Below are 25,477 nucleotides of genomic sequence, written 5' to 3'. Positions count from 1 at the left end.
TTCTTTTTCTTTGAGACAGAGTCTCCCTCTGTCGCCCAGGCTGGAGGGCAGTGGCATGAGGTTGGCTCACTGCAACTTCCACCTCCCAGGTTCAAGTGATTCTCGTGCCTCAGCCTCCTGCGTAGCTGAGGTTACAGGTGTGTGCCACCATGCCCTGCTAATTTTTGTATTTTTAGAAGAGACAGAGTTTCACCATGTTGACCAGGCTGATCTTGAATTCCCAACCTCCAGTAATCTGCCTACCTCAGCCTCCCAAATTGCTGGGATGACAGGCATGAGCCACTATGCCTGGCCCAAGATGGTTCTTTAGGGCATTAGTCCGTTATCTTCTCGGTTTGCTGGCTTTCTAAAATAAAGCCGTCTTCCTTGCCCCCATACCTTGTCTCTTGACTTACTGGCTGTTGTGTGGAGAACAGCACAAGCTTTGGCCTTGACTGCATCCACCACACTCCAGCACACCAGTTCTTTCCTGTTTCTTGAACACACCAAGCTCTTCCTCCAGGCCTGCACACCTCCTTCTGTCTGGAGTGTTTTCTCCTCATTCTTTGACGCTGGACCATCCCACGTTACAGAACTCGCCCCACGCGAGGTGTCCCTCTTCAGCGATGACTCTCTGAGCACCCAGGAATGTCAACCCAAAGGCACAGAGTAGACATCAGAGAGGCCAGGGGCCTGCAGGATGGCCGGGCAGTAGAACTCATGCACAGCATCTGCTCCCACCTGCCTGAAGGCTCTCTGGCCTTGGGAGTTGGCTTTTCTGCACAGGCCAGAAGAACTAAGAAGTTAACACCCCTCCCAGAGGCAGCCCTTCGCCGTGACTCAGAGTTGGCAAGGCAGCAGCCAACTTGCTCCTCTTTGGGTTTTTTACAGACAGGTCTCCCTTGGTCACCCAGGCTGGAGTGCAGTGGCACAACTCACTGCAAGCTCGAACTCCTGGGCTCAAGAGATCCTCCTTCCTCAGCTTCCCAAGTGGCTGGGATTACAGGCACATGACACCACACCCAGCTAGTTTTGTTGTTTGTTTTTTTGTAGAGACGGGGTTTCACTATGTTGCTCAGGCTGGTCTTGAACTCTTGGCCTCACAGGATCCTCCTACCTCACCCTCCCAAATTGTTGGGATTACAGGTATAAGCTACCACGCCTGGTTCCTTCTTGCTCCTCTTTGCTTGGGGTGACACAGGCGTGTGTTCCCATCAGTGCCTGCAGGGTAAGCCCAGGTGGCTACAGCGGCTCACCATTCATAGAACATTCTGAAGCAGCTATGTTGTCTGAGGTAAATACCTGCGGTTCATTGTCTTGCCAGGAAAATTTAGGACATGGACACACATGAGGAGTTTAGGAGCAGAGGTTTAATAGACAAAAAAGAGAAGGAGAAAAAAAAACAGCTCTCTCTCTATTGAGAGAGAGGGGACTTCCAAGAGGAAAAAGATGGGCTGGTGGGGGGATGCGCCAGACTTTATAGTCAGGCTTGAGGAGGCAGTGCCTGATTTACACAGGGCTCACAGATTGGTTCCATCAGGTATGACGTTTACATAGCAAGGGGAAGGCTGGTTGCCCCACCCTAATCTTATTATGCAAATGAACTTTCCCCTTGGCTAGCGGCCAGCTGGTCTGCTCCTCACTGTACATGTGGCTGACAGAGATAAGGGAAGATGGAGCCGCCACCTTGAACATGATTGGCACAGCTGTTGGTATCTATGTCTGCAGCTTGATTTTACAAGCTGCTCTTTGTTAGAAAGGAAAATAATTTGGGGTTGCTCTTCATTAAAAGGACAACCTTACCGGGGACTTCTGTACCCCCACTATCTGCCTAAGTAATCTTTTTTTTTTTTTTAAGATGGGGCCTCTCTCTCCCAGGCTAGAGTGCCTTGTGCGAACCTGGCTCACCACAACCTCCGCCTCCCAGGTTCAGGCGATTCTCCTGCCTCAGCCTCTGGAGTAGCTGGGATAAAGTTAAGTGCCACCACGCCCAGCTAATTTTTCTTAGTTCACCATGTTGGTCAGGCTGGTCTTGAACTCCTGACGTCATGATCCGCCCGCCTCGGCCTCCCTAAGTGCTGGGATTACAGGCGTGAGCCACCACGCCCGGCAGTAATCTCTTCTTAACTTCTGTATCAGTTATTTTATTATTTTTTTTTTGAGACGGAGTCTCGCTCTGTCGCCCAGGCTGGAGTGCAGGCGTGAGCCACCGTGCCCGGGACTGTATCAATTATTTATGGCTTCTTTCCCTTTCCTGCCTCAAATCCTCACTCCCTTGCTCCTGAGTTATCCCCAGATATCTTCCTTACACTCAGATCTTTGACTCAGAGTCTGTTTCTGGGGAACCTAAACTAATAACAGGTGGAGATTTACAGACCCCCAAACCAGCCTTCCTGGCAGATTTCAATGTAGGACATGCCCAGAGAGGCCCAAATACGCGGAGGGTAAGGAGTGTGGACAAAGCAGTGGGGGAGGAACAGCAGAGCGGCCACTGTGGTGGAATCGATCAAGCAGGAGGAGGAACCTCTGGAGTTCGACAGGACACAGGATGCCAGGGCTCCGGGGCAGTCTCTGGGCTCATCAGGGGCTTCTATGTCCTGACAGTGCAGGCTTCCTCACTTCCATGTACCCTGGTGACAGACCCATCTCCTGAAGTGACCTGCTACATCTTTGCCCCTTGAAACAGAAGGAGCTAATGGGCCCTGTGATAGTTCTTTCTTTCTTTTTTTTTTTCTGAGACAGTGTGGGGAAAAGAAAGAGAGATCAGACTGTTACTGTGTCTATATAGAAAGAAGTAGACATAAGAGACTCCATCTTGTTCTTTATTTGAGATGCTGTTAATCTGTGACCCTACCCCCAACCTTGTCCTTGCAAGAGACATGTGCTGTGGTGACTCAAGGTGTAACAGATTTTGGGCTGTGCAGGGTGTGCTTTGTTAAACAAGTGCCTGCAGGCAGTATGCTTGTGAAAAGACATCACCATTCTCTTAATCTCAAGTATCCAGGGGCACGTACACTGCCAAAGGTCGCAGGGACCTCTGCCTAGGAAAGCTAGGTATTGTCCAAGGTTTCTCCCCATGTGATAGTCTGAAATATGGCCTCATGGGAAGGGAAAGACTTGATCTTCCCCTAGCCTGACACCCGTGAAGGGTCTGTGCTGAGGAGGACTAGTGGAAGAGGAAAGAAGGCCTCTTGGCAGTTGAGATAGAGAAAAGCATCTGTCTCCTGCCCGTCCCTGGGCAATGGAACATCTCGGTGTAAAACTCAATTGTATGTTCTGTTTACTGAGAAAGGAGAAAACCGCCTTAGGGCGAAAGGTCGGACTTGCTAGCTCAATGCTGCTCTTTATGCACTAAAAAGATTTATGGAGATGTTTACATATGCATATCAAGGCACAGCACTTTTCCTTAAACTTATGTCACAGAGATCTTTATTCATATGTCTTACTGCTGACCTTCTCCCTGCGATGATCCTATTATCCTGCCACTTCCCTTCTTCCAAGATGGTAAAGACAATGATCAATAAATACTGAGGGAACTCAGAGACCCGTGCCGGCGCAGGTCCTCTGTATGCTGAACACTGGTCCCCTGGGCCCACTTTTTCTTTCTCTATACTTTGTCTCTGTGTCTCATTTCTTTCCCCAAGTCTCTCGTTCAACCTAACGAGAAACGCCCACAGGTGTGGAGGGGCAGGCCACCCCTTCAGACAGAGTCTCGCTCTGTCACCCAGGCTGGAGTGCAGTGGTGTGATCTCGGCTCACTGCAACCTCCACCTCCCGGCTTCAAGTGATTCTCCTCCCTCAGCCTCCGGAGTAGCTGGGATTACACGTGCCTGCCACCACGCCAGGCTTTTTTTTTTTTTTTTTTTTTTTTTGAGAAGGAGTCTTGCTCTGTCCCCCAGGCTGGAGTGCAGTGGCGCGATCTTGGCTCACTGCAAGTTCCGCCTTCTGGATTCACGCCATTCTCCTGCCTCAGCCTCCCAAGTAGCTGGGACTACAGGCACCCGCCACCACGCCCAGCTAATTTTTTGTATTTTTTAGTGGAGACAGGGTTTCACCACATTGGCCGGGCTGGTCTCAAATTCCTGACCTCATGGTCCGCCTACCTCAGCCTGCCAAAGTGCTGGAATTACAGGCGTGAGCCGCCACGCCCAGCCGAGCCCCGTGATATTTCTCCAGATTCGTGGGGGGCACCTCCTTCCTGCACGTGTGCATGCATGCATATTTGTGTGTGTTTGGTGTCAAAATTAGTATATTTACCTTCTTCAGCAATGAGCAACCTTTTCTCAGAAGTGCTCTATGGCAGTTGTCCACTTCTGGGGGTGATTGTGCCATTCTCTCTGCCAGATGGTGACATCTGGTAATGTCTGGGGGTGGGTTCTAGCGTCTAGTGGGCAGAGACCAGGGATGCTGCTACGCAGTGCACCAGCCAGCGCCACACCGAAGAATGACCCAGCCCCACATGTCAGTAGTGTGGTGGTCCAGAACCCCTGCCCTGTGGGGAGCACTTCCGCATGGGTTAGTTCCTCCAGCAGTTAGCCTGCAAGATGGAGGCACACTTGTCCCAGGCCCCCTTTGCTTTGTGCAATGGTCGGACAGGATTCCGGGGCTGGATTGTAGAAGGCATCCGAGGATGGGGAATGAGTGGTGGACCTCACCAGCACATGGGTGCTGGGACTGTGGCTGTGCGTGGTGGCTGTGCTGCTGCAGGTGCCGTGCCCCTCCTGGCAGGCACAGGGCCTTACTTCTTGTGTCACAGGTGTCACAAATGGTGTGGCCTGCAGGAGTGACCTGACCAAGGCCCTGCTGTTTGTCAGATCTGGGGCCAAGACCAGGCCTTGAGTCCAGAAATGAGTCACCTTGAGAAGGGCTTGTAAATGGCAAAAACTCTGTGGCCTTGTAGCTGCCAAGGCTGCAGTGGGAACATGGAGAATTACGTTGTCTTTGTGACAGCATCATGTTGATAACAGTGACATGTATTGAGTGCTTACCTGCAGCAGGGCTATTTACATTAGCATGCCTTTTAATCCTCACAAGTCCTCTGTGAGGTCGATGTCATTATCATCTCCTTTTTACAGATGGAGAAATCGAAGTTAAGTACTTAGCAATGGTCATATGGCCTGCCAGTCAGTGGCAGGCGGTAGGGCTGGGGGCTGAACCCAAGTGTTCTGACCCCAGAGTCCAAGATCCTCAGCACCAGTCTAGTTATCGTTCTAAATACTAACTCTAAATCTGAAACATTTCCCAGCTAACCCTGAAAGGAAACTCATCGCCGGGGGCTTTTGTCTGCATACCCCTTACCACCTGGCACTGTAACTGCTGGACTGTGCGTCGGCCTCTTCTGGAAGCTGGGCATGTTGCCTCCTTCTGCACAATGCTCACAGCCTAGCACATTTTTGACGTGTTTAAGCAGTTTGGCTCCCGAGTCTGTGCTCTCAACTACTACCTAAACAGAGTGCTTTTTAAAAATAACAGAAGCAGGACAAGCCATTTGTGGGGATGTACTCTAAATAAGGCCTGGAAATTCAATTTATAGCCCATGCACTAAAACAGGATTCCACATGATGTAGAGGATGGCCTCTCCCGCCTGCACCTCCAGCCCTTCCTTCTTCCAAGGCCCTGCCAGGGCTGCGGGTCAGAGCGTCGTCACCTTTCAGCCACAGGAATTCGCCTCCTTCTGGAATCAAACCTTCACTTTTCTGCCTGCTCCGCAGGGCTTGGATGAAGGGGAGGCAAGGCAGGGACGGGTGGGGGGATGTTTAAATCTGAGGTGGTGCAAGTTCAGGGTAAGAAATGGAGAGTGAGTGTCGATTACCTTTTGCATTCCCTGAGACTTGCTTGCCTCACCCTATTCTTGACCTTCCTAAGTGCTGAGCAAGCACGCCATTGTGTGCTCTGGAGTCCCCAAGGCTCCCGATTCCCTGCAGAAAGAAGCAGGACTGCAAGTCATTGACATGGTTAGGGAAGGAGGAAGAAAAAGCCAAAGGAGGGAGAGACAAGTGCAGGAGTCTCGCAGGGACAGGCCCATCCAGAACTGCCGTGGGGCGCAAAGCTGCTTTGTGATGACTGGATCTGCCTACATGTCCCTGGTGGCCAGAAACACTGCCCAGCACTGCCCCATGAAGTGTTCCTATGCGTCTGCTGGGTCTGCTCCCACTGGGTCAGGTCATCTGAGCAACTGTGCTCTGTGTAGCTACAGAATCCACCTGCACCTCTGGCTTCAACTAGTGTTCCTGGCCTCAACTAGCCTCGCCTCTCCTTGATCGCAACTAGCCCCTCATTAGCCTCAGATAGCCCACCTGGCCTCGTCTAGTTCCTCCTGGCCTCAGTTATCCACGCCTTAGCCTGATCTAGCTCCCTGCTCTTCATGGCTTTTCACAGCCCTGACTTGCCCCCTGGATGGCCTGCCTTGTTTATTTATTCATTCTCTTGCCTTTATCTCTGCCTTGGACATTCCTGCATCCCCAAAGCTCTTCTCTTTGCTTCTTTTCCAGTGCACAGTGCCCTCCCTCACTGCCTTGTCTCGCAGGATGAGGGAACAGGATAACACTCAATGAACCCCTACAGCAGGGCCAGGCACCGAGCCAAGGACTTTGCAGAGATGAGCTCAGTGAATCTTCGACAACCACACCAGGCAGAAGGTAGCCTTCCTTCCATTGTACAGATGAGGAGATTGAGACCCAGAAAAGCTAAGAAACCTGTGCAAGATTATAGTTTTAGGAAATAAAAGACATTTCAGCTCCATTCTATCTGTTCCCACAGTCCAGGATCCCTCCCACCCCATGGCCTCCCTCAGTAGAAGCACTGACCCCCAAGGCCCAGTGCACACCATCAACATGTGTGGTCAAGTGCCTGGAGGAAGAGCCTGAGCTGGGTATGCCTGCTGTGAGATTAGTCACTGGTAAGCCTAGTGGTTCGGTCTGCTGTGACCTGAGAGGACTCACCAGTGCAGGCCAGCCACTCCGTCAGAAAATAACAAGAAACTAGATTGCCTGCACCTAGACTCAACCTCCCAGTGCGTTCCCTGGGTGGTTCAGATTTCCCAAAATGGGACCTTCGTGGGAGGGAGTGTCTGTGGGGGTGAGGCCACACATTTGCATTATAAAGGATCTCTGTCGGAGTGAAGGCTGGGAGCTGAGTTTGCTGCCTTGCAGAAAGCTTCTGGGCCTTCCCATAGCTGGGTCTCCATGGAAATTTGTTTGCCAAGAGAAAGGAGCTATTTTAAGGACATGCAAAGATGAGAACCTGGTAGGCTGGAACTAGGGAAGGTAGCTGTGGGAGAGAGCTTTTCTGAATGACTCACTAATTTCTCTCTTATTAGAGCGGGGAAAATGGTGTGGAAAAAGAATGGAAATCCAGGAAGGAGGAGGAGCCCGTGGCTGACTCTGTCCCTGCAGGTGGCATGGGCTGCCGGCACTGCCCTCCAGGCTGCAGGCAGGTTGGAAGTGCTGGTAAGAGCACTGCTAGAGACTGTCCATCATGAGGGTAACACCTTCCTGTCAGCACAAGCTCTGCTGCTCTCAACCAGCCTTCATGGCATCATGCAGAGAAGGAAAAAATTACCTCTTAAAAGGAACAGTGGCTGTAGCAGCATCTGCAATCTCAGAGGGTGGTGGAATTCATCCTAGGAATGGAGCACTTTGATGAGGAGAGCTGGTTAATTGACCTGCCTTCTTGGTTAGGGAGCCTGGTGTAGGTGAATTACTTGGAGGTGAATTATGTAGGTGATAAGGAGGTGGGGATGGCTGGGTTCCCCCTCACCCTGCCAGAAGGGGGAAATTGGGTGTTTGGAATGCCTAGAATTGTCAGGAAAGGAGAGACAGGAGAGAGACCTGATCAAGGTGGAACCCAGATGATCATGGCAGCCAAGAGCCTAAGGAGAAAGTGGTCAGGGACTTCTCGGGGTGGGTGCAGGGATGAGAGATGGAAAAGACAAGGATGAAAATTCTTGCATTCCACAACATTTCCTGTTCTGAGCACCAGGTGGGCCTCAGCTGTCTGACCACGTGCAATCAAAGCCAGGTCCTCACAGCAGCCTTGGGTTTGACTGTGGTGGAGGCACTGCATTTGCTCAAGTGACTGGAACCCAGAGAAGGCGAGGGGGAGCATGAGGCATGCCCCATACAGCTGCTCTCCTACCTGTATCTCCTGGGAATCCACAGAAATGCCGGGGAGCGCCTAGACATCCATCCTAAGCGGGCATGGGGCCTCGGGCTTGACATTTTCCCTGTGGCGGAGCAGATGATGGCACTTGTGTAGCATGCCAGCCCACCCCGGCAGCCAGTGGGTTCCCTAGGGACCAGGGGCATCCATGCCTGGATCCTCAGCTCTGGTGATGGGGGCTGGGAGGCTAAAGAATGTCGGGTGTCTCCAGCTCTCTCCACCCTGGTCCTTGGTCTATTGAGTCAGAGGCTGGGGCCTGGGACTTAGGTCAGGTTCTACATGGACACCAGGCAGTGAGCCTGCAGGGTGGGGACACCTGAGCGGGGGTAGGGAGCCATGGTCCCAGCAGACACTCAGTCCTGCCCCTGCTGAGCTCCACCAGCCACTGAGGCGCGGGAGTGAACGGTTTGCTTGGAGGCTGCCAAGACACTGCTCCAGGTCCTGCCTGGAGCCCAGGCCTGGTGTCTGTGAGCAGGAGCAGAGCCCAGGCAGCCCGAGGTGGGGCAGAGGTGCTATGGAAGTGGCCTGCACTGTGCCTCTGGGCCAGGGGCTGCTCCCTGACCTGGAAACCCATGACCTGGGGAGTGCTGACATGTAGTTTTTTTGTCTCTGCAGCTTAAGCACTGAAAACTTGTAAGAGCTGGGAGGAGCTTGTGGGCCGCAGGACAGCAGGTATGGAGGGGATGCTTGTGGCCTCTGGGTCGCCGCAGGGCGCTTGGAGTGCCAGGAAGATGTGTGGATGGAAGGAGGGAAGGAGTGCCGTTCACCCCTGTCCCCGGTACAGGACCAGCTTCAGACTGGCTCTATGGTGTCCCATCTGGTCAGGGCAACACCATCCATCACCACCGCGAACCCTTACCTGCCTCAGTTGTGCCCTGTGTAGGCCCTGCCGTCTAGAAGGGTATCTATGGCTCCGAATGTCAAGAAAAATGCCACATACACAGCTGAGTGAGAAAGGCACAATTTATTGGTCATGCAGACTTCCACCACGGGAATGTGGGGCACATATCCTTCTGCGTTCACACATACCGCTGCATTTAGCCCCCTACATTAATTCTGCTATGTTGAAAAAGCAACATAAGGAAAGACATCACCCATCTATTCTCCTAATAACCAATGAAGCAGAGCTGAAAGACACAGAGATAGGAAGAAAAGGCTGCACTATTTCAAGAGCCTGGAATCAAGAGGCCCACCCTCCCTGGCAGCCAGGCTGGAGAGCACGGCTTTCGGGAGCAACAGCAAAGACTCTTCTATCTGCATGATGGAATACGTGTTGGGGGGCTTGGCTTAACTGTGGCTGGTGATGGCTGCCCACCTCGAGGAGGGCACAGGGAACCTGGCACAGTCCTTGGCATCTCCAGCCCAGGCTGAGGCCAGATCTCTCCACTGGAGAGTAGGAGCTGATTTCCTGCTCCTTCCAACTAAAGAACTGAGAAGCCAGGTAGATCCCTGCTCTCAGCTCAGCGATGCCGGGACCCCCGGGCTTTAGCTAAAGCAGCTTGTGTCACTGAAGCTGGACAGAACAGGCTTCTTGTACCCTAAACAAGCTACCCAGACTCTTCAGCTCCTTAAGGCTAAGCCCTTGTCTCACTCCAGGAGGGCACTGGGCTTCTTAATGCTTTCACCCCTCCGAACACACACCATTTTGAACTGGTGGGTTTGGGCACGTGGTTTTAGGTGGCTAGAGCCTCAGCTCTTGAGGTCATCCTGATGTGATGAATGTTCGTAAAGCACTTAGCACAGCACTTGGCACATCGTGAGTGTTTGATTCACGTGGTCATTATTATTATTAACATTATTATTATTATTTATATCTCCACCCTCGAATCGGCGCTGCAGTTCCTTTCTTCAGAATGGCGCCTTCAACAAGGCACTGGGGTCCCAAGTACCAAGAGCAAGCTGGAGACCCAGACTATTTGTTGCCTGTCTGGTGTGCGTTTTTCTTCCAGCCTCAGCACTTGGTGCCAAGTCTCACAGGCAGTGAACTCCCTGGGCCACAGAGAAGCTAGGCTCTTTCCTGAAAACACAAAGCCTTGCATAGGAAGCTGGGCAGGAGGAGCCAGCAGGAGGTCCTGGCAGAGGGTCCAGTGGCGTCGCGCTGTTCCTCTGGGCTCCCGACTCACTGGCAGCTCACTGAGGGCTTCACTGTGGGACAAGAACAGAAGGGCTGTCAGGGCTCATTCTCACCAGGCCATGTTGAACTAAGTGGCCCGGGTCCCTGCATGCTGTGGGCTAGGCCACGCTTCCTTTAATATGTGGCTGAGAAGAGCCAGCACTCACTGTTCTAAGTACTCTACCTAGTTATTTAAAAAAATTGCTTTTTAGAAATGGGGCCTTGGTCTTACTCTGTTGCCTAGGCGAGAGTGCAGGGGTGCAATCATAGCTCACTGCAGCCTTGAATTCTTGGGCTCTAGCTAGCCTCATGCCTCAGCCTTCCCAGTAGCTGGGACTACAGGTGCATAGCACCACGCCCAGGTAAGTACCATATATCTTTATCTATATATATGTAAAAAATATATACACATATGTAATATGTATAGCATATATATGAAATGATATGTAATAGATATCAATATAAATACATAAATATAAATATATAATTTCTATATAGATGATAATACATGGTAATAATACAAAATAGCCTATAATGCAATTCTCCTTCTAAGGCTATGAGGTAGGTACCATTAACAGCCCCTTTTTACAGATGGGTAAACTGAGGCTCAAGGCACAGAGCTAGGAAGTGGGAGGGCTGGGATTCAAATCCAGCATAGCCTGGCTCTGCAGTCTGTTCTTTTTTTTTTTTTTTTTTTTAGATGGAGTCTCACTCTGTTGCCCAGGCTGGAGTGCAGTGTCACGATCTCGGTTCACTGCAACCTCCACCTCCTGGGTTCAAGCAATTCTCCTGTCTCAGCCTCCTGAGTAGCTGGGATTACAGGTGCACACCACAATGCCCAGCTAATTTTTGTATTTTTAGTAGAGACGGGGTTTCACCATATTGGTCAGGCTGGTCTTGAACTCCTGACCTCAGGTGACCCACCCGTCTTGGCTTCCCAAAGTGCTGGGATTACAGGCGTGAGCCACCATGCCTGGCTCAGAGTCTGTTCTTAATCACTGTTAGTCTTGCTCAAAAAATTTTTCATTTTACATGAAGGAGAGGGAAAGTGTGCTGAATTCTCCAAAATACTGGGAAATTTTCAAATATGAGTGTGAATAATAAGAATGAGGCTGGGCGTGGTGGCTTACGCATGTAATCCCAGAACTTTGGGAGGCCCACGTGGGCAGATCACCTGAGGTCAGGAGTTTGAGACCAGCCTGGCCAACATGGTGAAACCCCATTTCTACTAAAAATACAAAAATTAGCCAGGCGTGGTTGCAGGTGCCTGTAATCCCAGCTACTTGGGAGACTGAGACAGGAGAATTGCTTGAACCCAGGAGGCAGAGGTTGCAGTGAGCTGAGACCACACCACTGGACTCTAGCCTGGGCAACAAAGAGTGAAACTCCATTTTGTTTTTGTTTTTTTTTTAAATTTTTTGAGATGGAGTCTTGCTCTGTCACCAGGCTGGAGTGCAGTGGCATGATCTCGCCTCACGGCAACCTCCACCTTCCAGGTTCAAGTGATTCCCCTGCCTCAGCCTCCCGAGTAGCTGGGACTACAGGTGCACACCACCATGCCCGGGTCAATTTTTGTATTTTAGTATAGACGGGGTTTCATCATGGTGGCCAGGATAGTCTTGATCTCCTGACCTCGTGATCCACCGTGCCTGGTGAAACTCCGTTTCAAAAAAAAAATTATAATAATAACAATGAGATATAAATGATTTAGGCTCCTTTTCTTTATGGAATCTTTTTCCTCTGGGCCTGACACTGGACTAAGAGTTTATCCACAGCCCCGCGTTTCTTCCTTTCAACAACTGCTGCAGAGGCAATGCAGGGTCAGGGATGTGTGGGACAGGCAGGCCTGGGTTCAAATCCTGACTCTCCCTTCTCATGGAGCAGTTCCCAAGACCATCACTCGCATGTGAGCACATGTATGCGTGCACACATGCATGCACACACACATGCATAGGCACACACATACGCACTCACGCATGCACACGCGCACACATGCACACGAGCCCACGTGTGGCGCCCCGCACCTGCATAGCAGTCCTGCTTAGAGGCCCCGGTGGCCCCTCCTCCGGCCGGTGCTTGCCGTGGTGCGGGAGCTCGCTGTTGTCGCGGTAGTCGCGGCTCTTGGAGTGCTGGAGGTGCAGGACCGCCGGGCTCTTGACTGGCAGCGGCGGCCGCGGCGTCGGGGTGGGCTGGGTCTGCTGGTTCATTTCCGACCTGGAAGGCTTGATGGGCCTCTTGACTGGCACTGGGGCCTGGGAGCTGATGGCCGTCTTCGGCTTCCCTTGGCTCTTGTCCCCGCCCGCTGCCCTGCCCTCGGCAGAGGACGAGCAGGTGAAGGAGCGCAGCCGGGGCGCGGGCGCCTGCTTGCCGGGCCCCTCGCCGCGATCAGCCTCCTGGGCTTTGGTGAGCACGATGCTGGGCGACAAGATGCCGGGTTCCGGGCAGGGCGGGGGCTCCTTCCGCAGCATTTTCGGGGATTCCTGGTCCTTCCTGGGAGCAGGCTTAGGGAAGGAACTCACGGACCCGTACAGGGGGTTCTCAAACATCTCGGGCTTTGTCAGCGGCAGGTCCTCCTGAGGCAGCGTGTCTCCTGCGTTCTTCCCCAGGTCACTGGGCCTAGAGACAGGGACAGAGCAGGGAAGACACATGTTCGGGGAGAAGACATGGGGGCGTGACTGCTTAATGACTCTGGGTCTTTCTTTGGGGTGATAAAAACGTTTCTGAACTAGTTAGAGACGTGTAACATTGTAAATGTACTGAATGCCACCAAATTGTTTTGTCTTGTTTTGTTCTAGAGACAGAGTCTTGCTCTGTCGCCCAGGTGGGAGTGCAGTGGTGTGATCATGGCTCACTGCTGCCTCAACCTCTTGGGCTCAAGCAATCCTTCCCCTCAGTCTCCCAAGTAGCTGGGACTACTTGGGAGTAGCTAGGAGTAGCTGGACGTTGCTGGGAGTAGCAATGCCACCAGGCCTGGCTAATTTTTTTGTTTTGTTTTATTTTGAAGAGATGGGGGAGTCTCACTATATTGCCCAGGCTGGTCTTGAACTCTTGGCCTCAAGCAAACTTCTCACTTTGGCTTCCCAAAGTGCTGGGATTACAGGCACAAGCCACTGTGCCCAGCCTAGCAAACTGTTCATTTTGAAATGGTTAATTTTATGTTCAGTGAATTTCACCTCAAGTAAAAAAAAGGAGGAGGAAATAGTACTGTGTTTATCATACGTTGTCCTCAAAGAGAGCCTCAGTTCTGGTCTAGGACCTTTTCCACCATAAATCCTGTTCACATCAGAGCATCTGTGAGCAAGGGGCACAGGACTGGAGGATTTGTAGGAGAAATGAAGCGAGCACTTATATGGCACCTCAATATCAACCCCTCATCCTCATCAGATGAGCCTGCTCTCCACAGCCCCTCCCCACCTCCCCAGTCAACAGGCCTCCTTTCCTGGCTCCTCCCATCCCCACCCCCAGCCTCTCCTCTGACTCTAGCAATTCTGCTCCGACCCAGCATTTGCATGACTGCCCAGGAAGGCGATCACACCTCCTCCTCAGAAACCACTTGTGCTACTTGAGGGTGAAAGCTCAAGAGGCTCCATCTACCAAATTTGTGTGTGAGACACTTCCCCATGCACAGCAACACAGCCACAAACAAGGACAGAATCTGAGCTCAGGGGGCCAACATCCCAGTTAACACAGCGTCCTTCCCAGCCACATGAAGTCCTCTCCTTGGAAGGCTCTACTAACTCATAGTGGAAGGAACACGTGGCGGTTGTGGTGCAAGTCAGAGGGAACTCGGACACTTGTGAGTACTGGGGAAACCAAGGCCAGTAGCTAGAAGAAAGGCCCGACCAACTCATGGGCAGGGGAAGCTTCTGTGTTGTGACCCAAAGTAGGTAAGCGCTGCCTTTGCTTGTTTGTGTTCTGATTTATCACTGCTCTGACTGGAGGTGATTTCCTGCTGAGCAAACTATGAGAATGAGGAATGGGAACACATTTTACTTCCTGACCAGCAGCAGAATCTCCCAGGAGAGTGTTCTGGGATCTGCTTTCTACAAAAAAGGAAGCTACTGTGAAGAAACTGTGGATCACTGGGAGCCCACTGAGGCTGTCACGCCTGTTGCTGATGGAATGTGCACTGAGAAGCTGCTCAGAGGCACTCAACAGTGACTCTTTGGGGAGCAGATGTGGGCTCAGGGGACAGAGGCAGGATGTCGTCCTCACACAGGTGCCAGTGAGATGCCACGGAGCTCCAAGGAGGCTAGCCTCAGGGACACACCAAAGGGAGCCTGACTGTGCACTTGGGGCTGTTGCCCATTATTTTTTGGAAACACCTTAGAGCAGGTGCATATAGAAATGCTGGGGCCTCAAACAAAGACTTTGGAAAGGTGCTCCTCCATGTGCAGCCCTCTTCTGACCCCTGTGTGGACCCGCAAAGGCCGTTGCTGTGAGTTAGCCAAGGGAAGAGGGCACAGGAGGGAGCAACTGGCATGGTCACAAGTTTTCAGATGAAGGAGAAAGAAGTCCTGACCTCTGACCACCCTCTCTCAGTGGCTGAGATGGGAGGAGGGGGCTCACTTCAGAGAACTGGGGCAGGACCAGGAAGAGAGCCCTGGGTTCAAGCCCTTTTGTGATTCCAAAGCTCACTCCTCTGGGAAAAGAGCAGCGAGATAGAGACCAGGGAAGCCTTCCCTCTAAGAGGAGGCTTCTGCTGCACGTAGAGAGGGAAGGCTTGGTGGGGGCGGACGGGGAAGACTGGGGAAAACCACAAAAAACTCAAAAGTAAGTCTTATTCTCCTGACCAAAGGTAACAAGAAATTGACTCCTATAGCAGGCCACAGTTGTTGAATAAAGGAACTGATATCCAGGGGACAGAGTTGATTCCTGCAGCAAATGACTGTACTTCTCAGATTCAGGAGACCAGAGTCTCATCTCTAAAGCAGCTAAGCACTTTCCAGGGGCTGAGAAGAGTCCCCTTCCTAACCGCACTGCTTCTGTCTGGGGTCACCAGCTGTCCTTGCTTGAGCAGGACTGAAGGGTTTCCTGAGATGTGGGGCTTTTAGTGCTAAAACTGGGACAGTGCTTGGCAAACCAGGAAGGTCAGTCCCTGCACTTGGGTCTGGGTGATGGTGGGGAAACACTGATAGTGCTTGTAACACCCCCTTCCACAGCCTTTGCTCTGGCTGAGCCCGGGACCTGGAGCAGCGGAAAGGGATGAGGCAGGTGTGCGAGCTGCAGGGCTCCAGACTCCAAGCACCTCCTTGGTGAGCAATAAGTTAGAAGCGCACCCTGGGGGCCCCTTGCCCGTGGATGGCAGCCTGTCTGCAGCTGTTGCCATGGGGCTGTGGGGAACATGCTCCCACCAAGCTGTGTGCTCATTGTTATGCACCAAGATCCATTCACTTTGGGAACTGAAAAGCATTCACTTACACAAATAATCATGCTCCTTGTTCTTTCGGGTTGCTTAGAGCTCCCTTTCCTGGGGTCTCCAAAGAGGTGGCCACACAGGCACCTTGATACCCACTGAATAGTGCCTTTTGTCCTCATATTTAAAGGGCAGGAAACTGAGGAGGTTGTTTCTCCTCCCCCCAAGTTTCTTAAGGAATGACCAGGGTCTGACATGCTATCAACACATTCTGTACAGAGGGAGAGAGACAGCTGAGCTGAACTCCAGGGCTCTCCTGTCCTGTCATTTTCTCTTTCTCTTCCTGACTTCCTCTCATCTATCTTTTTTTTGAGATGGAGTCTTGCTCTGTCACGCAGGCTCACGTGCAGTGGCGTGACCTCAGCTCACTGCAACCTCTGCCTCCCTAGTTCAAGCGATTCTCGTGTCTCAGCCTCCTGAGTAGCTGGGATTACAGGTATGGGCCACCACGCGACTGATTTTTGTATTTTTAGTAGAGATGGGGTTTCACCATGTTGGCCAGGCTGGTCTGAAACTCCTGACCTCAAGTGATCTGCCCATCTTGGCTTCCCAAAGTGCTGGGATTACAGGCATGAGCCACCGCGCCCAGCCTATCTGTTTTTTAGAGTATATCTCGCACATCTTGGGAAATGAGACTGTCAACAGCTCCTCCATCCAGAGGAAGGCCCCGCGGGGCCAGGCCTGGGAAGGGTGGAGCTGGAGGGAGCTGGAGGACAGTGTGATGGAGTACACCCCCGCTGCTGGCTCTGCCCCATGTGGCGGACAGCACCCAAGTCCTCATGGAGAAAAGATGAAGAAAAAAACCAGTGGTAGGGGAAGAGAGGCTGAGAGTGAACCCCTTAGGTTATGATAAACCAGCAAGGAGCCTCAAGGGAGACAGTGCTCACGCTATTTTGCCCATCTTAAGTCGTTGGTAATTGGGGCTGCACTTTCATGCCTGTCTGTCATCCTGCGGCTACTAGAAACATGCAGAGCTCCCCACTTGAGTATCCACGAGGGGCCCATGGTTGGCTCTGCTCTGTTCCAGCAATACTGGAGAGCAGCTGTGCCTTTGGGAAGTGCTGACCCCGTTCCTTGGCTGCCTGGCTCGGTCTCCTATCTGGCTTCCATTCTTCTGCCTGACCCAGTTCTAGACTCAGATCAGTTTTCTCCACCGTCCGGGGCTTCCCCAGAGTTTCAGGGTCAGGCCCCATCTCTCTGCGGGCCAGCTACTCTGCCTTTTACATCCCTAGTTCCAGTTTCTAACTAAGTGTCCCCCACAGGAGAGACTAGGAAGCTGCTTATAGAACAGGGAACCTCGTGGTCGAGAAAAAAGAGGGGAACTGGAGGGTAGGAGCAGGCTCTACATGGAAACTCCCACCCTGTCCCATGGGGCCCTCTAGGGAGCGGGAGATGCCCGAAGTCTCACTAGCTCTAGAAACATTTTTTTTCTTTTCTTTTGAGACAGAGTCTTGCTCCGTTGCCCAGGCTGGAGTGCAGTGGCGTGATCTCAGCTCACTGCAACCTCTGCCTCCCAGGTACAAGCGATTCTCCTGCCTCAACCTGCCGAGTAACTGGGACTACAGGCGCCCGCCACCACACCCAGCTAATTTTTTGTATTTTTAGTAGAGATGGGGTTTCACCGTGTTAGCCAGGATGGTCTTGATCTCCTGACTTCGTGATCTGTCTGCCTTGGCCTCCCAAAGTGTTGGGATTACAGGCGTGAGCCACCCAGCCTTTTTTTCTTTTTTTTTTTTTTGAGATGAAGTCTCATTCTGTCACCTAGGCTGGAGTGCAGTAGTGCAATCTTGTCTCACTGCAACCTCTGCCTTCTGGGTTCAAGCAATTCTCCTGCCTCAGCTAGGATTACAGATGTGACCCACTGCATCTGGCTAATTTTTGTATTTTTAGTAGAGACGGAGTTTCACCATGTTGGCCAGTCTGGACTCGAACTCTTAACCTCAAGTGATCCGTTCACCTCAGCCTCCCAAAGTGCTGGGATTATAGACGTGAGCCACCGTGACCGGCCAAAACTTGTTTTTTTTTTGAGACGGAGTTTCACTCTTGTTGCCCAGGGTGGAGTGCAATGGTGTGATCTCGGCTCACCACAACCTCTGCCTCCTGGGTTCAAGCGATTCTCCTGCCTCAGCCTCCGGAGTGGCTGGGATTACAGGCATGCACCACCACCCCAGGCTAGTTTTATATTTTTAGTAGAAACGTGGTTTCTCTATGTTGGTCAGGCTGGTCTTGAACTCCCGATCTCAGGTGATCCACCTGCCTTGGCCTCCCAAAGTGCTGGGATTATAGGCGTGAGCCACCACATCCGGCCCAAAACCTGTTTTTTGATATGTATATAGTTTTTATAGGAGGTTCCTTTTCTTGGCAATATCTTTACAAATTTTTACCCTTTAAAAAGAAATCGAGTTGCACCAATAGGTTAGGATATGGAAGACTCCACATACATGTCTTAGGAGCCTGCTGTGTTCAGGCCCCAGGCATAAGTCATGAGCCAAGAGGACGCAAATTGTGGCCCTTCTGAGGCTTCCATTCTAGGGTGAAAGCCCAGGGCACTTTCATAAGTAGGGAGGGAGCCGTCTTAATGAAGAGGATACTCACCTTGACTCCTGTGTCCTTGGGGGGAGACCCCGGTTTGCTGTCGAGGGTAAAAACTTCTTGGGTGATATGGGTGGCTGGCAGGGAGGTGTCGTAGGACTTTCTCCCCTGCAGGGCCCCAGCGGGGAGTCCTTGGGTGGCTGCTCATAGCTCCAGGCTGTGGGCTGCTGGTCAGGGGACAAGGTCTGCTTCACGTGCAGGGGCACTGGTGGCCCAAAGGGCCCCACTCCCATGTAGTTGGGGTTGAGGATTTCAGTGATGCTGGAGCCACTGCATGGAGGGGCCCTGCAGGGAAGACATGGAGTCACATCTCAGGGGTCCCTTCCCTTCTCAGGGTCAGCACCAGCCCAAGGAAAGTGTCCTCTGACAACCCTGGGGCTCCCTCGGGCTCTCCTCAACTCCTTCACCTCTTGGGCAGTGATTCATTCATTCATTCATCTATCCACACAACACTGTGGTTACTAAGGGCCTTGAAAGCACCCGGCCCCAGGCCAGGAGGAGGGAATATGGCTGTGAGTGAGGCAGCCGTGGTCTCTATTCTTATGGAACTCACTTTTGGTGGGAGAGAAAAACAAGCTCAGTGGCACAGAGACACAATATTGATGTAGTGCTGAAGTCTGAGAGTAACAAGGGGCAGAGATGGAGGCTAGTGAAGCATTGGGATCAACTGGGCATTGGGTGGCCCCAGGAGGCCCCATCTGAGGAGGTGGTCTTTTAGCTGAGATAAGAAGATAAGCAGACAAGAGAGAAAGAAGGGGAGAGTGTTCTCGGCAGTGGTAAGAGTACTTGCAAAGGCCTCCAGGTGAGAGGGGTTTGGCCTGTTCCTGGACAGTCTGAAGGCTGGTGAGCAGGTGCAGAGGATGGAGTGAGAAGCTGCAAGGCTGGTGGGGCAAAGAGATGGTGGGGGGTGGCCTGGGTGGCAGGAAGGAGGGGATTTTCAGGGCAGACTGTGGCAGGGGTTCATCTGGAACACATCAGCCCACACGTTTGTGTGTGCAGCGTCAGCATGGAGGCAGCCACGTGCATATTTAGAAAAATGAGTGTGAGGTCACAGAGATCAAGGCTGGAGCCTGGAATGGGGGGCAATCAGCTTAAAGCTATGGAGGGCATGGCCCAGGCCTGGGTGAGGTGGCCCCAACAGATACATTGCATGCTGTCACTGTGTCAGGCACTCGCCTCCTGAGAACTGAGTTCTGAGTATATAGATTGTCAGGGACACTCCACATCTCCCATGTGCTCCGCCAGCCTGGTTCCGAGTTGTACCTTGCTGCCATCCACCAGTGTCTGCTTCAGAAATAAATGCTTGTTCTCATGCTAGTCAAAATGGAAAAGAATTTGTTTCCCTACACTGATCCTGATTTTGGAACCCAGTAGACACTTCAGAGCCAGGATGCATTTGCTGATGGGATTATCATAGGAGGGAAAGAGGGAAAGGGGATGCTTGTGTGCCCACAGCTGTGAACGTCAGAAGCTGGAAGTGGATCAGGGAATGTGCTAGAGATGAGAATTCCTGTGTTCAACGGGGGTGGCTGGGGTGAGGGCAAGGGTTGGTGGGGACGAGTGTTGTGGGGAAGGGAGGGAGGAGAGGAACAAGCTATGTCTGCTGCTGGCATGGTTCTGCCTCCTCGGCTGGTGAGCTGGCAAAGAGACCAGAACTTGATTCTGGAACTCGAGACCACATCGGTGAGTTAGGGCAGCCCTGCTACCAAGGATGTCTGTATTCTGGTAATACAGACTTTAATATCTGTACTATTCTCAGTTCAGTCTCTGCTGAGAGCAACCGGTGTGCATTTTCCCGCAGTGATTTTTCTTGCTAGTGATAGGGTGGGGTTTGGTGGCCACAGATCCCATGATTGCTGGTGTCGTTTGTCCCACAGGAGACACAGCCAACATTTGTAGACTTGGAATCTCTCCATCCTCTCTGCAGTCACTTCTTCATGCACTAGGCCGCAAGTTCCTAAGTCAGGAACTGCACTGAATTTGCCTTGATTTCTCTAGAACTGGACACATCATAGGGACTCAAAAATGTTAGCTGAGTCAAACTGAACTTTCCGTCACGTTAGAGTTTCCCAGGCTTTGTCACAGTCACACCAACCTCCCCAGCAGTCAAACGACACAGAGCAGTCAGGAGAGCACCTCTCCTGGGCTGGAGCTTCTTTCTCCTGTGTCCTGGGTCTCTCTGTGCTTCAGTTCACCTTCTCACAGGCCCTGGGTCTGCAGAGCCATGCTAGTGTTTTGTTTTGTTTTGTTTTGTTTTGTTTTTTGAGACGGAGTCTTGCTCTGTCGCCCAGGCTGGAGTGCAGTGGCCAGATCTCAGCTCACTGCAAGCTCCGCCTCCCGGGTTCCCGCTATTCTCCTGCCTCAGCCTCCCGAGTAGCTGGGACCACAGGCGCCGCCACCTCGCCTGGCTAATTTTTTGTGTTTTTAGTAGAGACGGGGTTTCGCCGTGTTAGCCAGGATGGTCTCGATCTCCTGACCTTGTGATCCGCCCGTCTCGGCCTCCCAAAGTGCTGGGATTACAGGCTTGAGCCACCGCGCCCGGCCTGTTTTGTTTTGAGACAAGGTCTTACTCTGTCGCCTAGGCTGGAGTGCAGTGGCACAATCACAGCTCACTGCAGCCTCAGCCTTTTGGGCTGAAGCAATCCTTCCATCTCAGCCTCCTAAGTAGTTAGGACTACTACACCCAGCTAATTATTATTATTGTTATTTGAGACAGAGTCTCGCTTTGTCACTGCTGGCAAAATCTTGGCTCACTGCAATCTCTGCCTCCTGGGTTCAAGCAATTCTTGTGCCTCAGCACCCCCGCCCCCCCGCCCCGAGTAGCTGGAATTACAGCCATGTGCCACCATGCCCAGCTAATTTTTGTATTTTTAGTAGAGATGGGTTTTCACCATGTTGGCCAGGCTGGTCTCAAACTCCTGACCTCAAGTGATCCACCCATCTTGGCCTCCCAAAGTACTGGGATTACAGGCATGAACCGCTGCACCTAGCCAAATTTTTTTTTTTAGAGACAGGGTCTCGATATGTTGCCCAGGCTGGTCTCAAAACTCCTGCGCTCAAATGATCCTCCAGCCTTGGCCTCCCAAAGTGCCGGAATTACAGGCATGAACCATCACACCCGGCCAAACCATGCTAATTTGTCATGAGTCCCTGATATCCACCCCCCTCACACCTACCCCACACCCACTTTACCTGCTGGTGGCTTCCCACTGCTTCATGGGGTCGTGGCTGGTGAGGCTCTTCAGGGTCTTTGGCCCACTGGACTCATCACGCTCTGTCTTCACAAAGTCTGGAAGGAAAGGGCCGGGAAAGAGCATGTGAGGGCCCAGCTTCCAGAGCTTAGACAAGGGATGGCAAAGGGGTTTCCATTTGCAGGCTAAAGCTGCACAGTGAATAGTGAGTACCTGGGGAGGTGAGTTAAGCAAGATTCTGAGGCCTCATAAGAGTTCAGTGATTGATTAGTTATGCCTGTTGTGGATCCACGGAGACTAAGCAAGATTCTGAGGCCTTGTAAGAGTTCAGTGATTGATTAGTTATGCCTGCTGTGGATCCACAGAGAGGAGAGTTGGGATCCAGAGTTGTCATTTCATGTGACATTTCCAACTTATTGGTCTCATCAAGGAACAAAGCAGGCAAATATGTTTTGTCAGACCAGGCGCCGTGGCTCATGCCTGTAACCCCAGTACTTTGGGAGGCCGAGGCAGGTGGATCACTTGAGGTCAGGAGTTCCAAACCAGCCTGGCCAAGATGGTGAAACCCTGTCTCTACTAAAAATACAAAAATTAGCTGGTGGCGGGCACCTGTAATCCCAGCTACTCGGGAAGGTGAGGCAGGAGAATTGCTTGAACCGGGGAGGTGGAGGTTGCGGTGATCCGAGATCATGCCACTGCACGCTAGCCTGAGTGAGACCTTGTTTAAAAAAAAAAAAAAAAAAATGGCTGGGTGCAGTGGTCACGCCTGTAATCCTAGCACTTCGGGAGGCGGAGATGGGTGGATCACTTGACGTCAGGAGTTCCAGACCAGCCTGGTCAACATGGTGAAACCCTGTCTCTACTAAAAATACAAAAATTAGCTGGGTGTGGTGGTAGGTGCCTGTAGTCTCAGCTACTCTGGAGGCTGAGGCAGGAGAATCACTTGAACCCCAGAAGTGAAGGTTGCAGTGAGCTGAGATTGTGCCACTGCACTCCAGCCTGGGGCACAGAGTGAGACTCTGTCTCAAGAAAAAAAAAAAAAAGCGGTTTGGAAGGCACAGAAACCTGGGTGGGCACCATGCGGGCAGAGTTTAGGCACGTACAAGGGTCTGTTTGTATATGTAAGTGGGCACCACGTGGCCATGTGGACAAGCAGAGGTCGCCCAAGAAATTGTAAATCTCAACTGCAGCTGTAGCTTTGGTCTTCCCCGGACAGCCTGGAAGGAGCCATTTAACAAGAGGTAGGTTCGCTTGGTACCCTGGGTCCTTCTTTTAGCGGAGATGCTAATGGGGGAATGACAAGGCCTAAGGGCTGATAGGTGAGGTTCGGGGCTGTGAACACTCCGCAGGGTCGGGGAGGGCGATCTTGGGGTGCTGGGTGTGGGTTCTGTTGGGAAATTTTTGAGTCGAGTGAGGGCTGGGTCAGATTGTCTAAGATCTTCTCCAGCACTGGATTTCTGCTCTGAGGCCGCAGCAGAGAGAATATTCGATAGCTTTGCTGAGAGAAAGCACGTTCCTGTCCCTAAGTGGTGGGCTGAAGAGGGCGCTGGGGAGGGGCTTGCTGCTTACCATAGAGCTTCTCCCTTGTCTTGCCCTGAGAGGTCTGCAGCTTGATCTCCCCCTGGAAGTGGCCTGTCAACTCCCCATGGTGGGTGAGAGGCGTGTAGATGGGCAGCTGCGTTTCTGTGGCCTCTAACCGAAGGGCAATGCAGCCCTCGCCTGCGGGGAAAGTGGGAGACAGCTGGGTGAAGATCCAGCCTTTTCATGGCGGAAACACCAAACTCTTGGCCGGAGAGTTGGCTCTGTCATCCAAAGACGGTCCTTTGAAACTATGGCCCAGGGAAAGGTTATTTAATAAATACGTCAGAACAGCACCGCAGTACTTTGAGGGCAAATGTCTCAAGTCTTAGAACAAAAGGTGGATTAGTTGATGTTAAAAAATTATATTGTAGAAAACGTAGCAGAAAGACAGGATTAAACACTCATCTGATTGCTGTAGGGAATGAAAACTTCCCAAGATCTGATGCAGTATAAGACATGACAGAACAACATTGGCGGCAAGAGAATATGCAAGTTTAAAACTTGCACAGAGGAAAAATCTAAAATAAAAAGAAAACAGATTGAGAAGAGTATCTGCAGCCAGCTCCCCAGGCAAGAGGGTACTCCGTCTGAATTCCACAAGGAACTCCTCAAAATCAAATCCCCAGCACGTACATGGACAGATAATACAGACAGACATTTCACACGAAAAGAACTGCAGCCAACTAATTTTAATAAATGGAAAATAGTTCCACTTTCCTAGCCATCAAAAATGCAAACTAAGGAATCACTAAGTTGCTCTTTCACAGACATGAAGTTGGCGCAGATAGGAAGGGAGAAAAATAACACCCAATGCACCGGGCACAGTGGCTCACGCCTGTAATCCCAGCACTTTGGGAGGCTGAGGCGGGCTGATCACTTGAGGTCAGGAGTTTAAGACCAATCTGGCCAACATGGTGAATCCCTATCTCTATGAAAAATTACAAAAATTAGCCAGGGGTGGTGGTGCTTGCTTGTAGTCCCAGCTACTTGGGATGCTGAGGCAGGAGAATCTCTTGAATCTGGGAAGCGGAGGTTGCAGTGAGCCAAGATCGTGCCACTGCACTCTGGCCTCCAAAAACAAAAAATGAAACCACCCAATGCCAGCAAGGATCTGGGGAAGCCTGTCCATGGTGAGGTCGGCTGAGACAGCCTTTACAGCAATCAGTTTGGTGTCAAGTGCCAAGAAGCACAAACCCTGACACCTCTGGCCCAGCAAACATGGGAACCTGTCCTAAAGAGATTACTCAAAAGAATAAAAAATGTAGCTGAAGAATAATAAAAAATGTCCACAAAGAGATTCATCTCAGCATTACTGATAGCACCAACAAAAACAACTGACAGAAACTCAATAATAGTACTTTTAAAATGAGGAATACTTTTAAAATGAGGATGCAGTAAGTCCATGGAACATAACGCAGCCATCAAAAGGAACAGTCACAAAGATGGGGCAGGAGAAACATGGAAAATGTATTTAATCTAATACCAAGTGAGGGAAGCAGAGTATAAAATAATGTTTCTGTGATGGTAAGTATGAAAATCTAGGTGTGCCTATGCATAAGGCTGGAAATGTGAAACCAAAATAAAAATGATTACTGGAATGAGACCGTTGCTTTCTCTCCTTTTCCTATGATGATATGCTGTTTGTGAGTATGAATGTGAAGCGGAAGAAACAAAGGAGGATTACAGGATTTTATTTTTAAAGACAGGGTCTTGCTGTGTCACAGAAATACAGGATTTGAATGAGAAAATGAAGCATGTGTTTTGTGTACTGCCTGTTTCCTGCCATCAAAGCTTCAAACATTTCAACAGCCACTCAGATGCTCTTGCATCTATGACGAGGGTACCCCATCAGGGCCATTACACTCCTCAGGCTCTGCCCACCCCTCCTCCAGCTCCGGGACCCTCTTGCCAGCGCTGCACTGGGAACGGGGAAGAGCTGCCTGGGCTCAGGCCCAAGATCCTGTTGTTACCTCTGACAAGCTACTCAGTAGCTGCATGAACTTCAGGTCTCCCAGCCTCCTTTCCTCACCTCCCCAAAGAGGGGAGCCACAGTGCCCACACCCAGGTGTTGGCAGAGCCTGCACAGTGGGCGACTATGCACAGGGCTTTCCTTTGTGTCTGCAGCCTCTTCCTCTTTAGTGACTTCCACCAAGCAGCATTCAAAGCTCTTCCATTTCAAACAAATAAGCACGTGGACAAATGTGCTCCCTTGACCCAGGCGCATTCTCCTCTGCCTCCTCATGCCCTGTTAACTCCTAAGTGCCAAGGTCTGATGTCACCCTGGCCCTTCCATGGACACTGTGCTCACCAAGTCTGCTGATGGGCTGAGTCACTTCATCTAAAGGATGCTCGGTCTTTGTGTTGGGCCCCTTGGCCACATTTGCTATTGTAACCACACCCTCTTCTTGACCCAACTCTTCTGATGGTGTCCCCAACACCACAGCA

The 25,477-nt window shown here is 51.5% G+C and overlaps 1 protein-coding gene across 3 annotated transcripts in view; it reads right to left on the bottom strand.

Annotated features, from left to right (window-relative positions):
* Positions 1–9,084: 9,084 nt before the first annotated feature.
* Positions 9,085–25,477, bottom strand: part of INPP5D (inositol polyphosphate-5-phosphatase D) — a 150,310-nt gene continuing 133,917 nt past the window's right edge. For 2 of the 3 annotated variants that reach the window (XM_025404627.1, XM_025404629.1), the window contains 5 exons: positions 23,021–23,170; positions 21,453–21,549; positions 18,264–18,545; positions 12,277–12,868; positions 9,085–10,284 (listed from right to left, as the gene is read on the bottom strand). In XM_025404627.1, the coding sequence (XP_025260412.1) occupies positions 10,282–10,284; positions 12,277–12,868; positions 18,264–18,545; positions 21,453–21,549; positions 23,021–23,170 (1,124 nt within the window). In that variant the 3' untranslated portion in view covers positions 9,085–10,281. Of the gene's footprint in view, positions 10,285–11,661; positions 12,869–18,263; positions 18,546–21,452; positions 21,550–23,020; positions 23,171–25,477 lie in introns of those variants that run through there. The other variant, XM_025404628.1, reaches the window with a different exon arrangement.

This window comes from Theropithecus gelada, chromosome 12 (genome assembly GCF_003255815.1).
Source record: "Theropithecus gelada isolate Dixy chromosome 12, Tgel_1.0, whole genome shotgun sequence".
Taxonomy (NCBI): Eukaryota; Metazoa; Chordata; class Mammalia; order Primates; family Cercopithecidae; genus Theropithecus; species Theropithecus gelada.
This window is presented reverse-complemented; position numbering and strand designations above follow the sequence as displayed.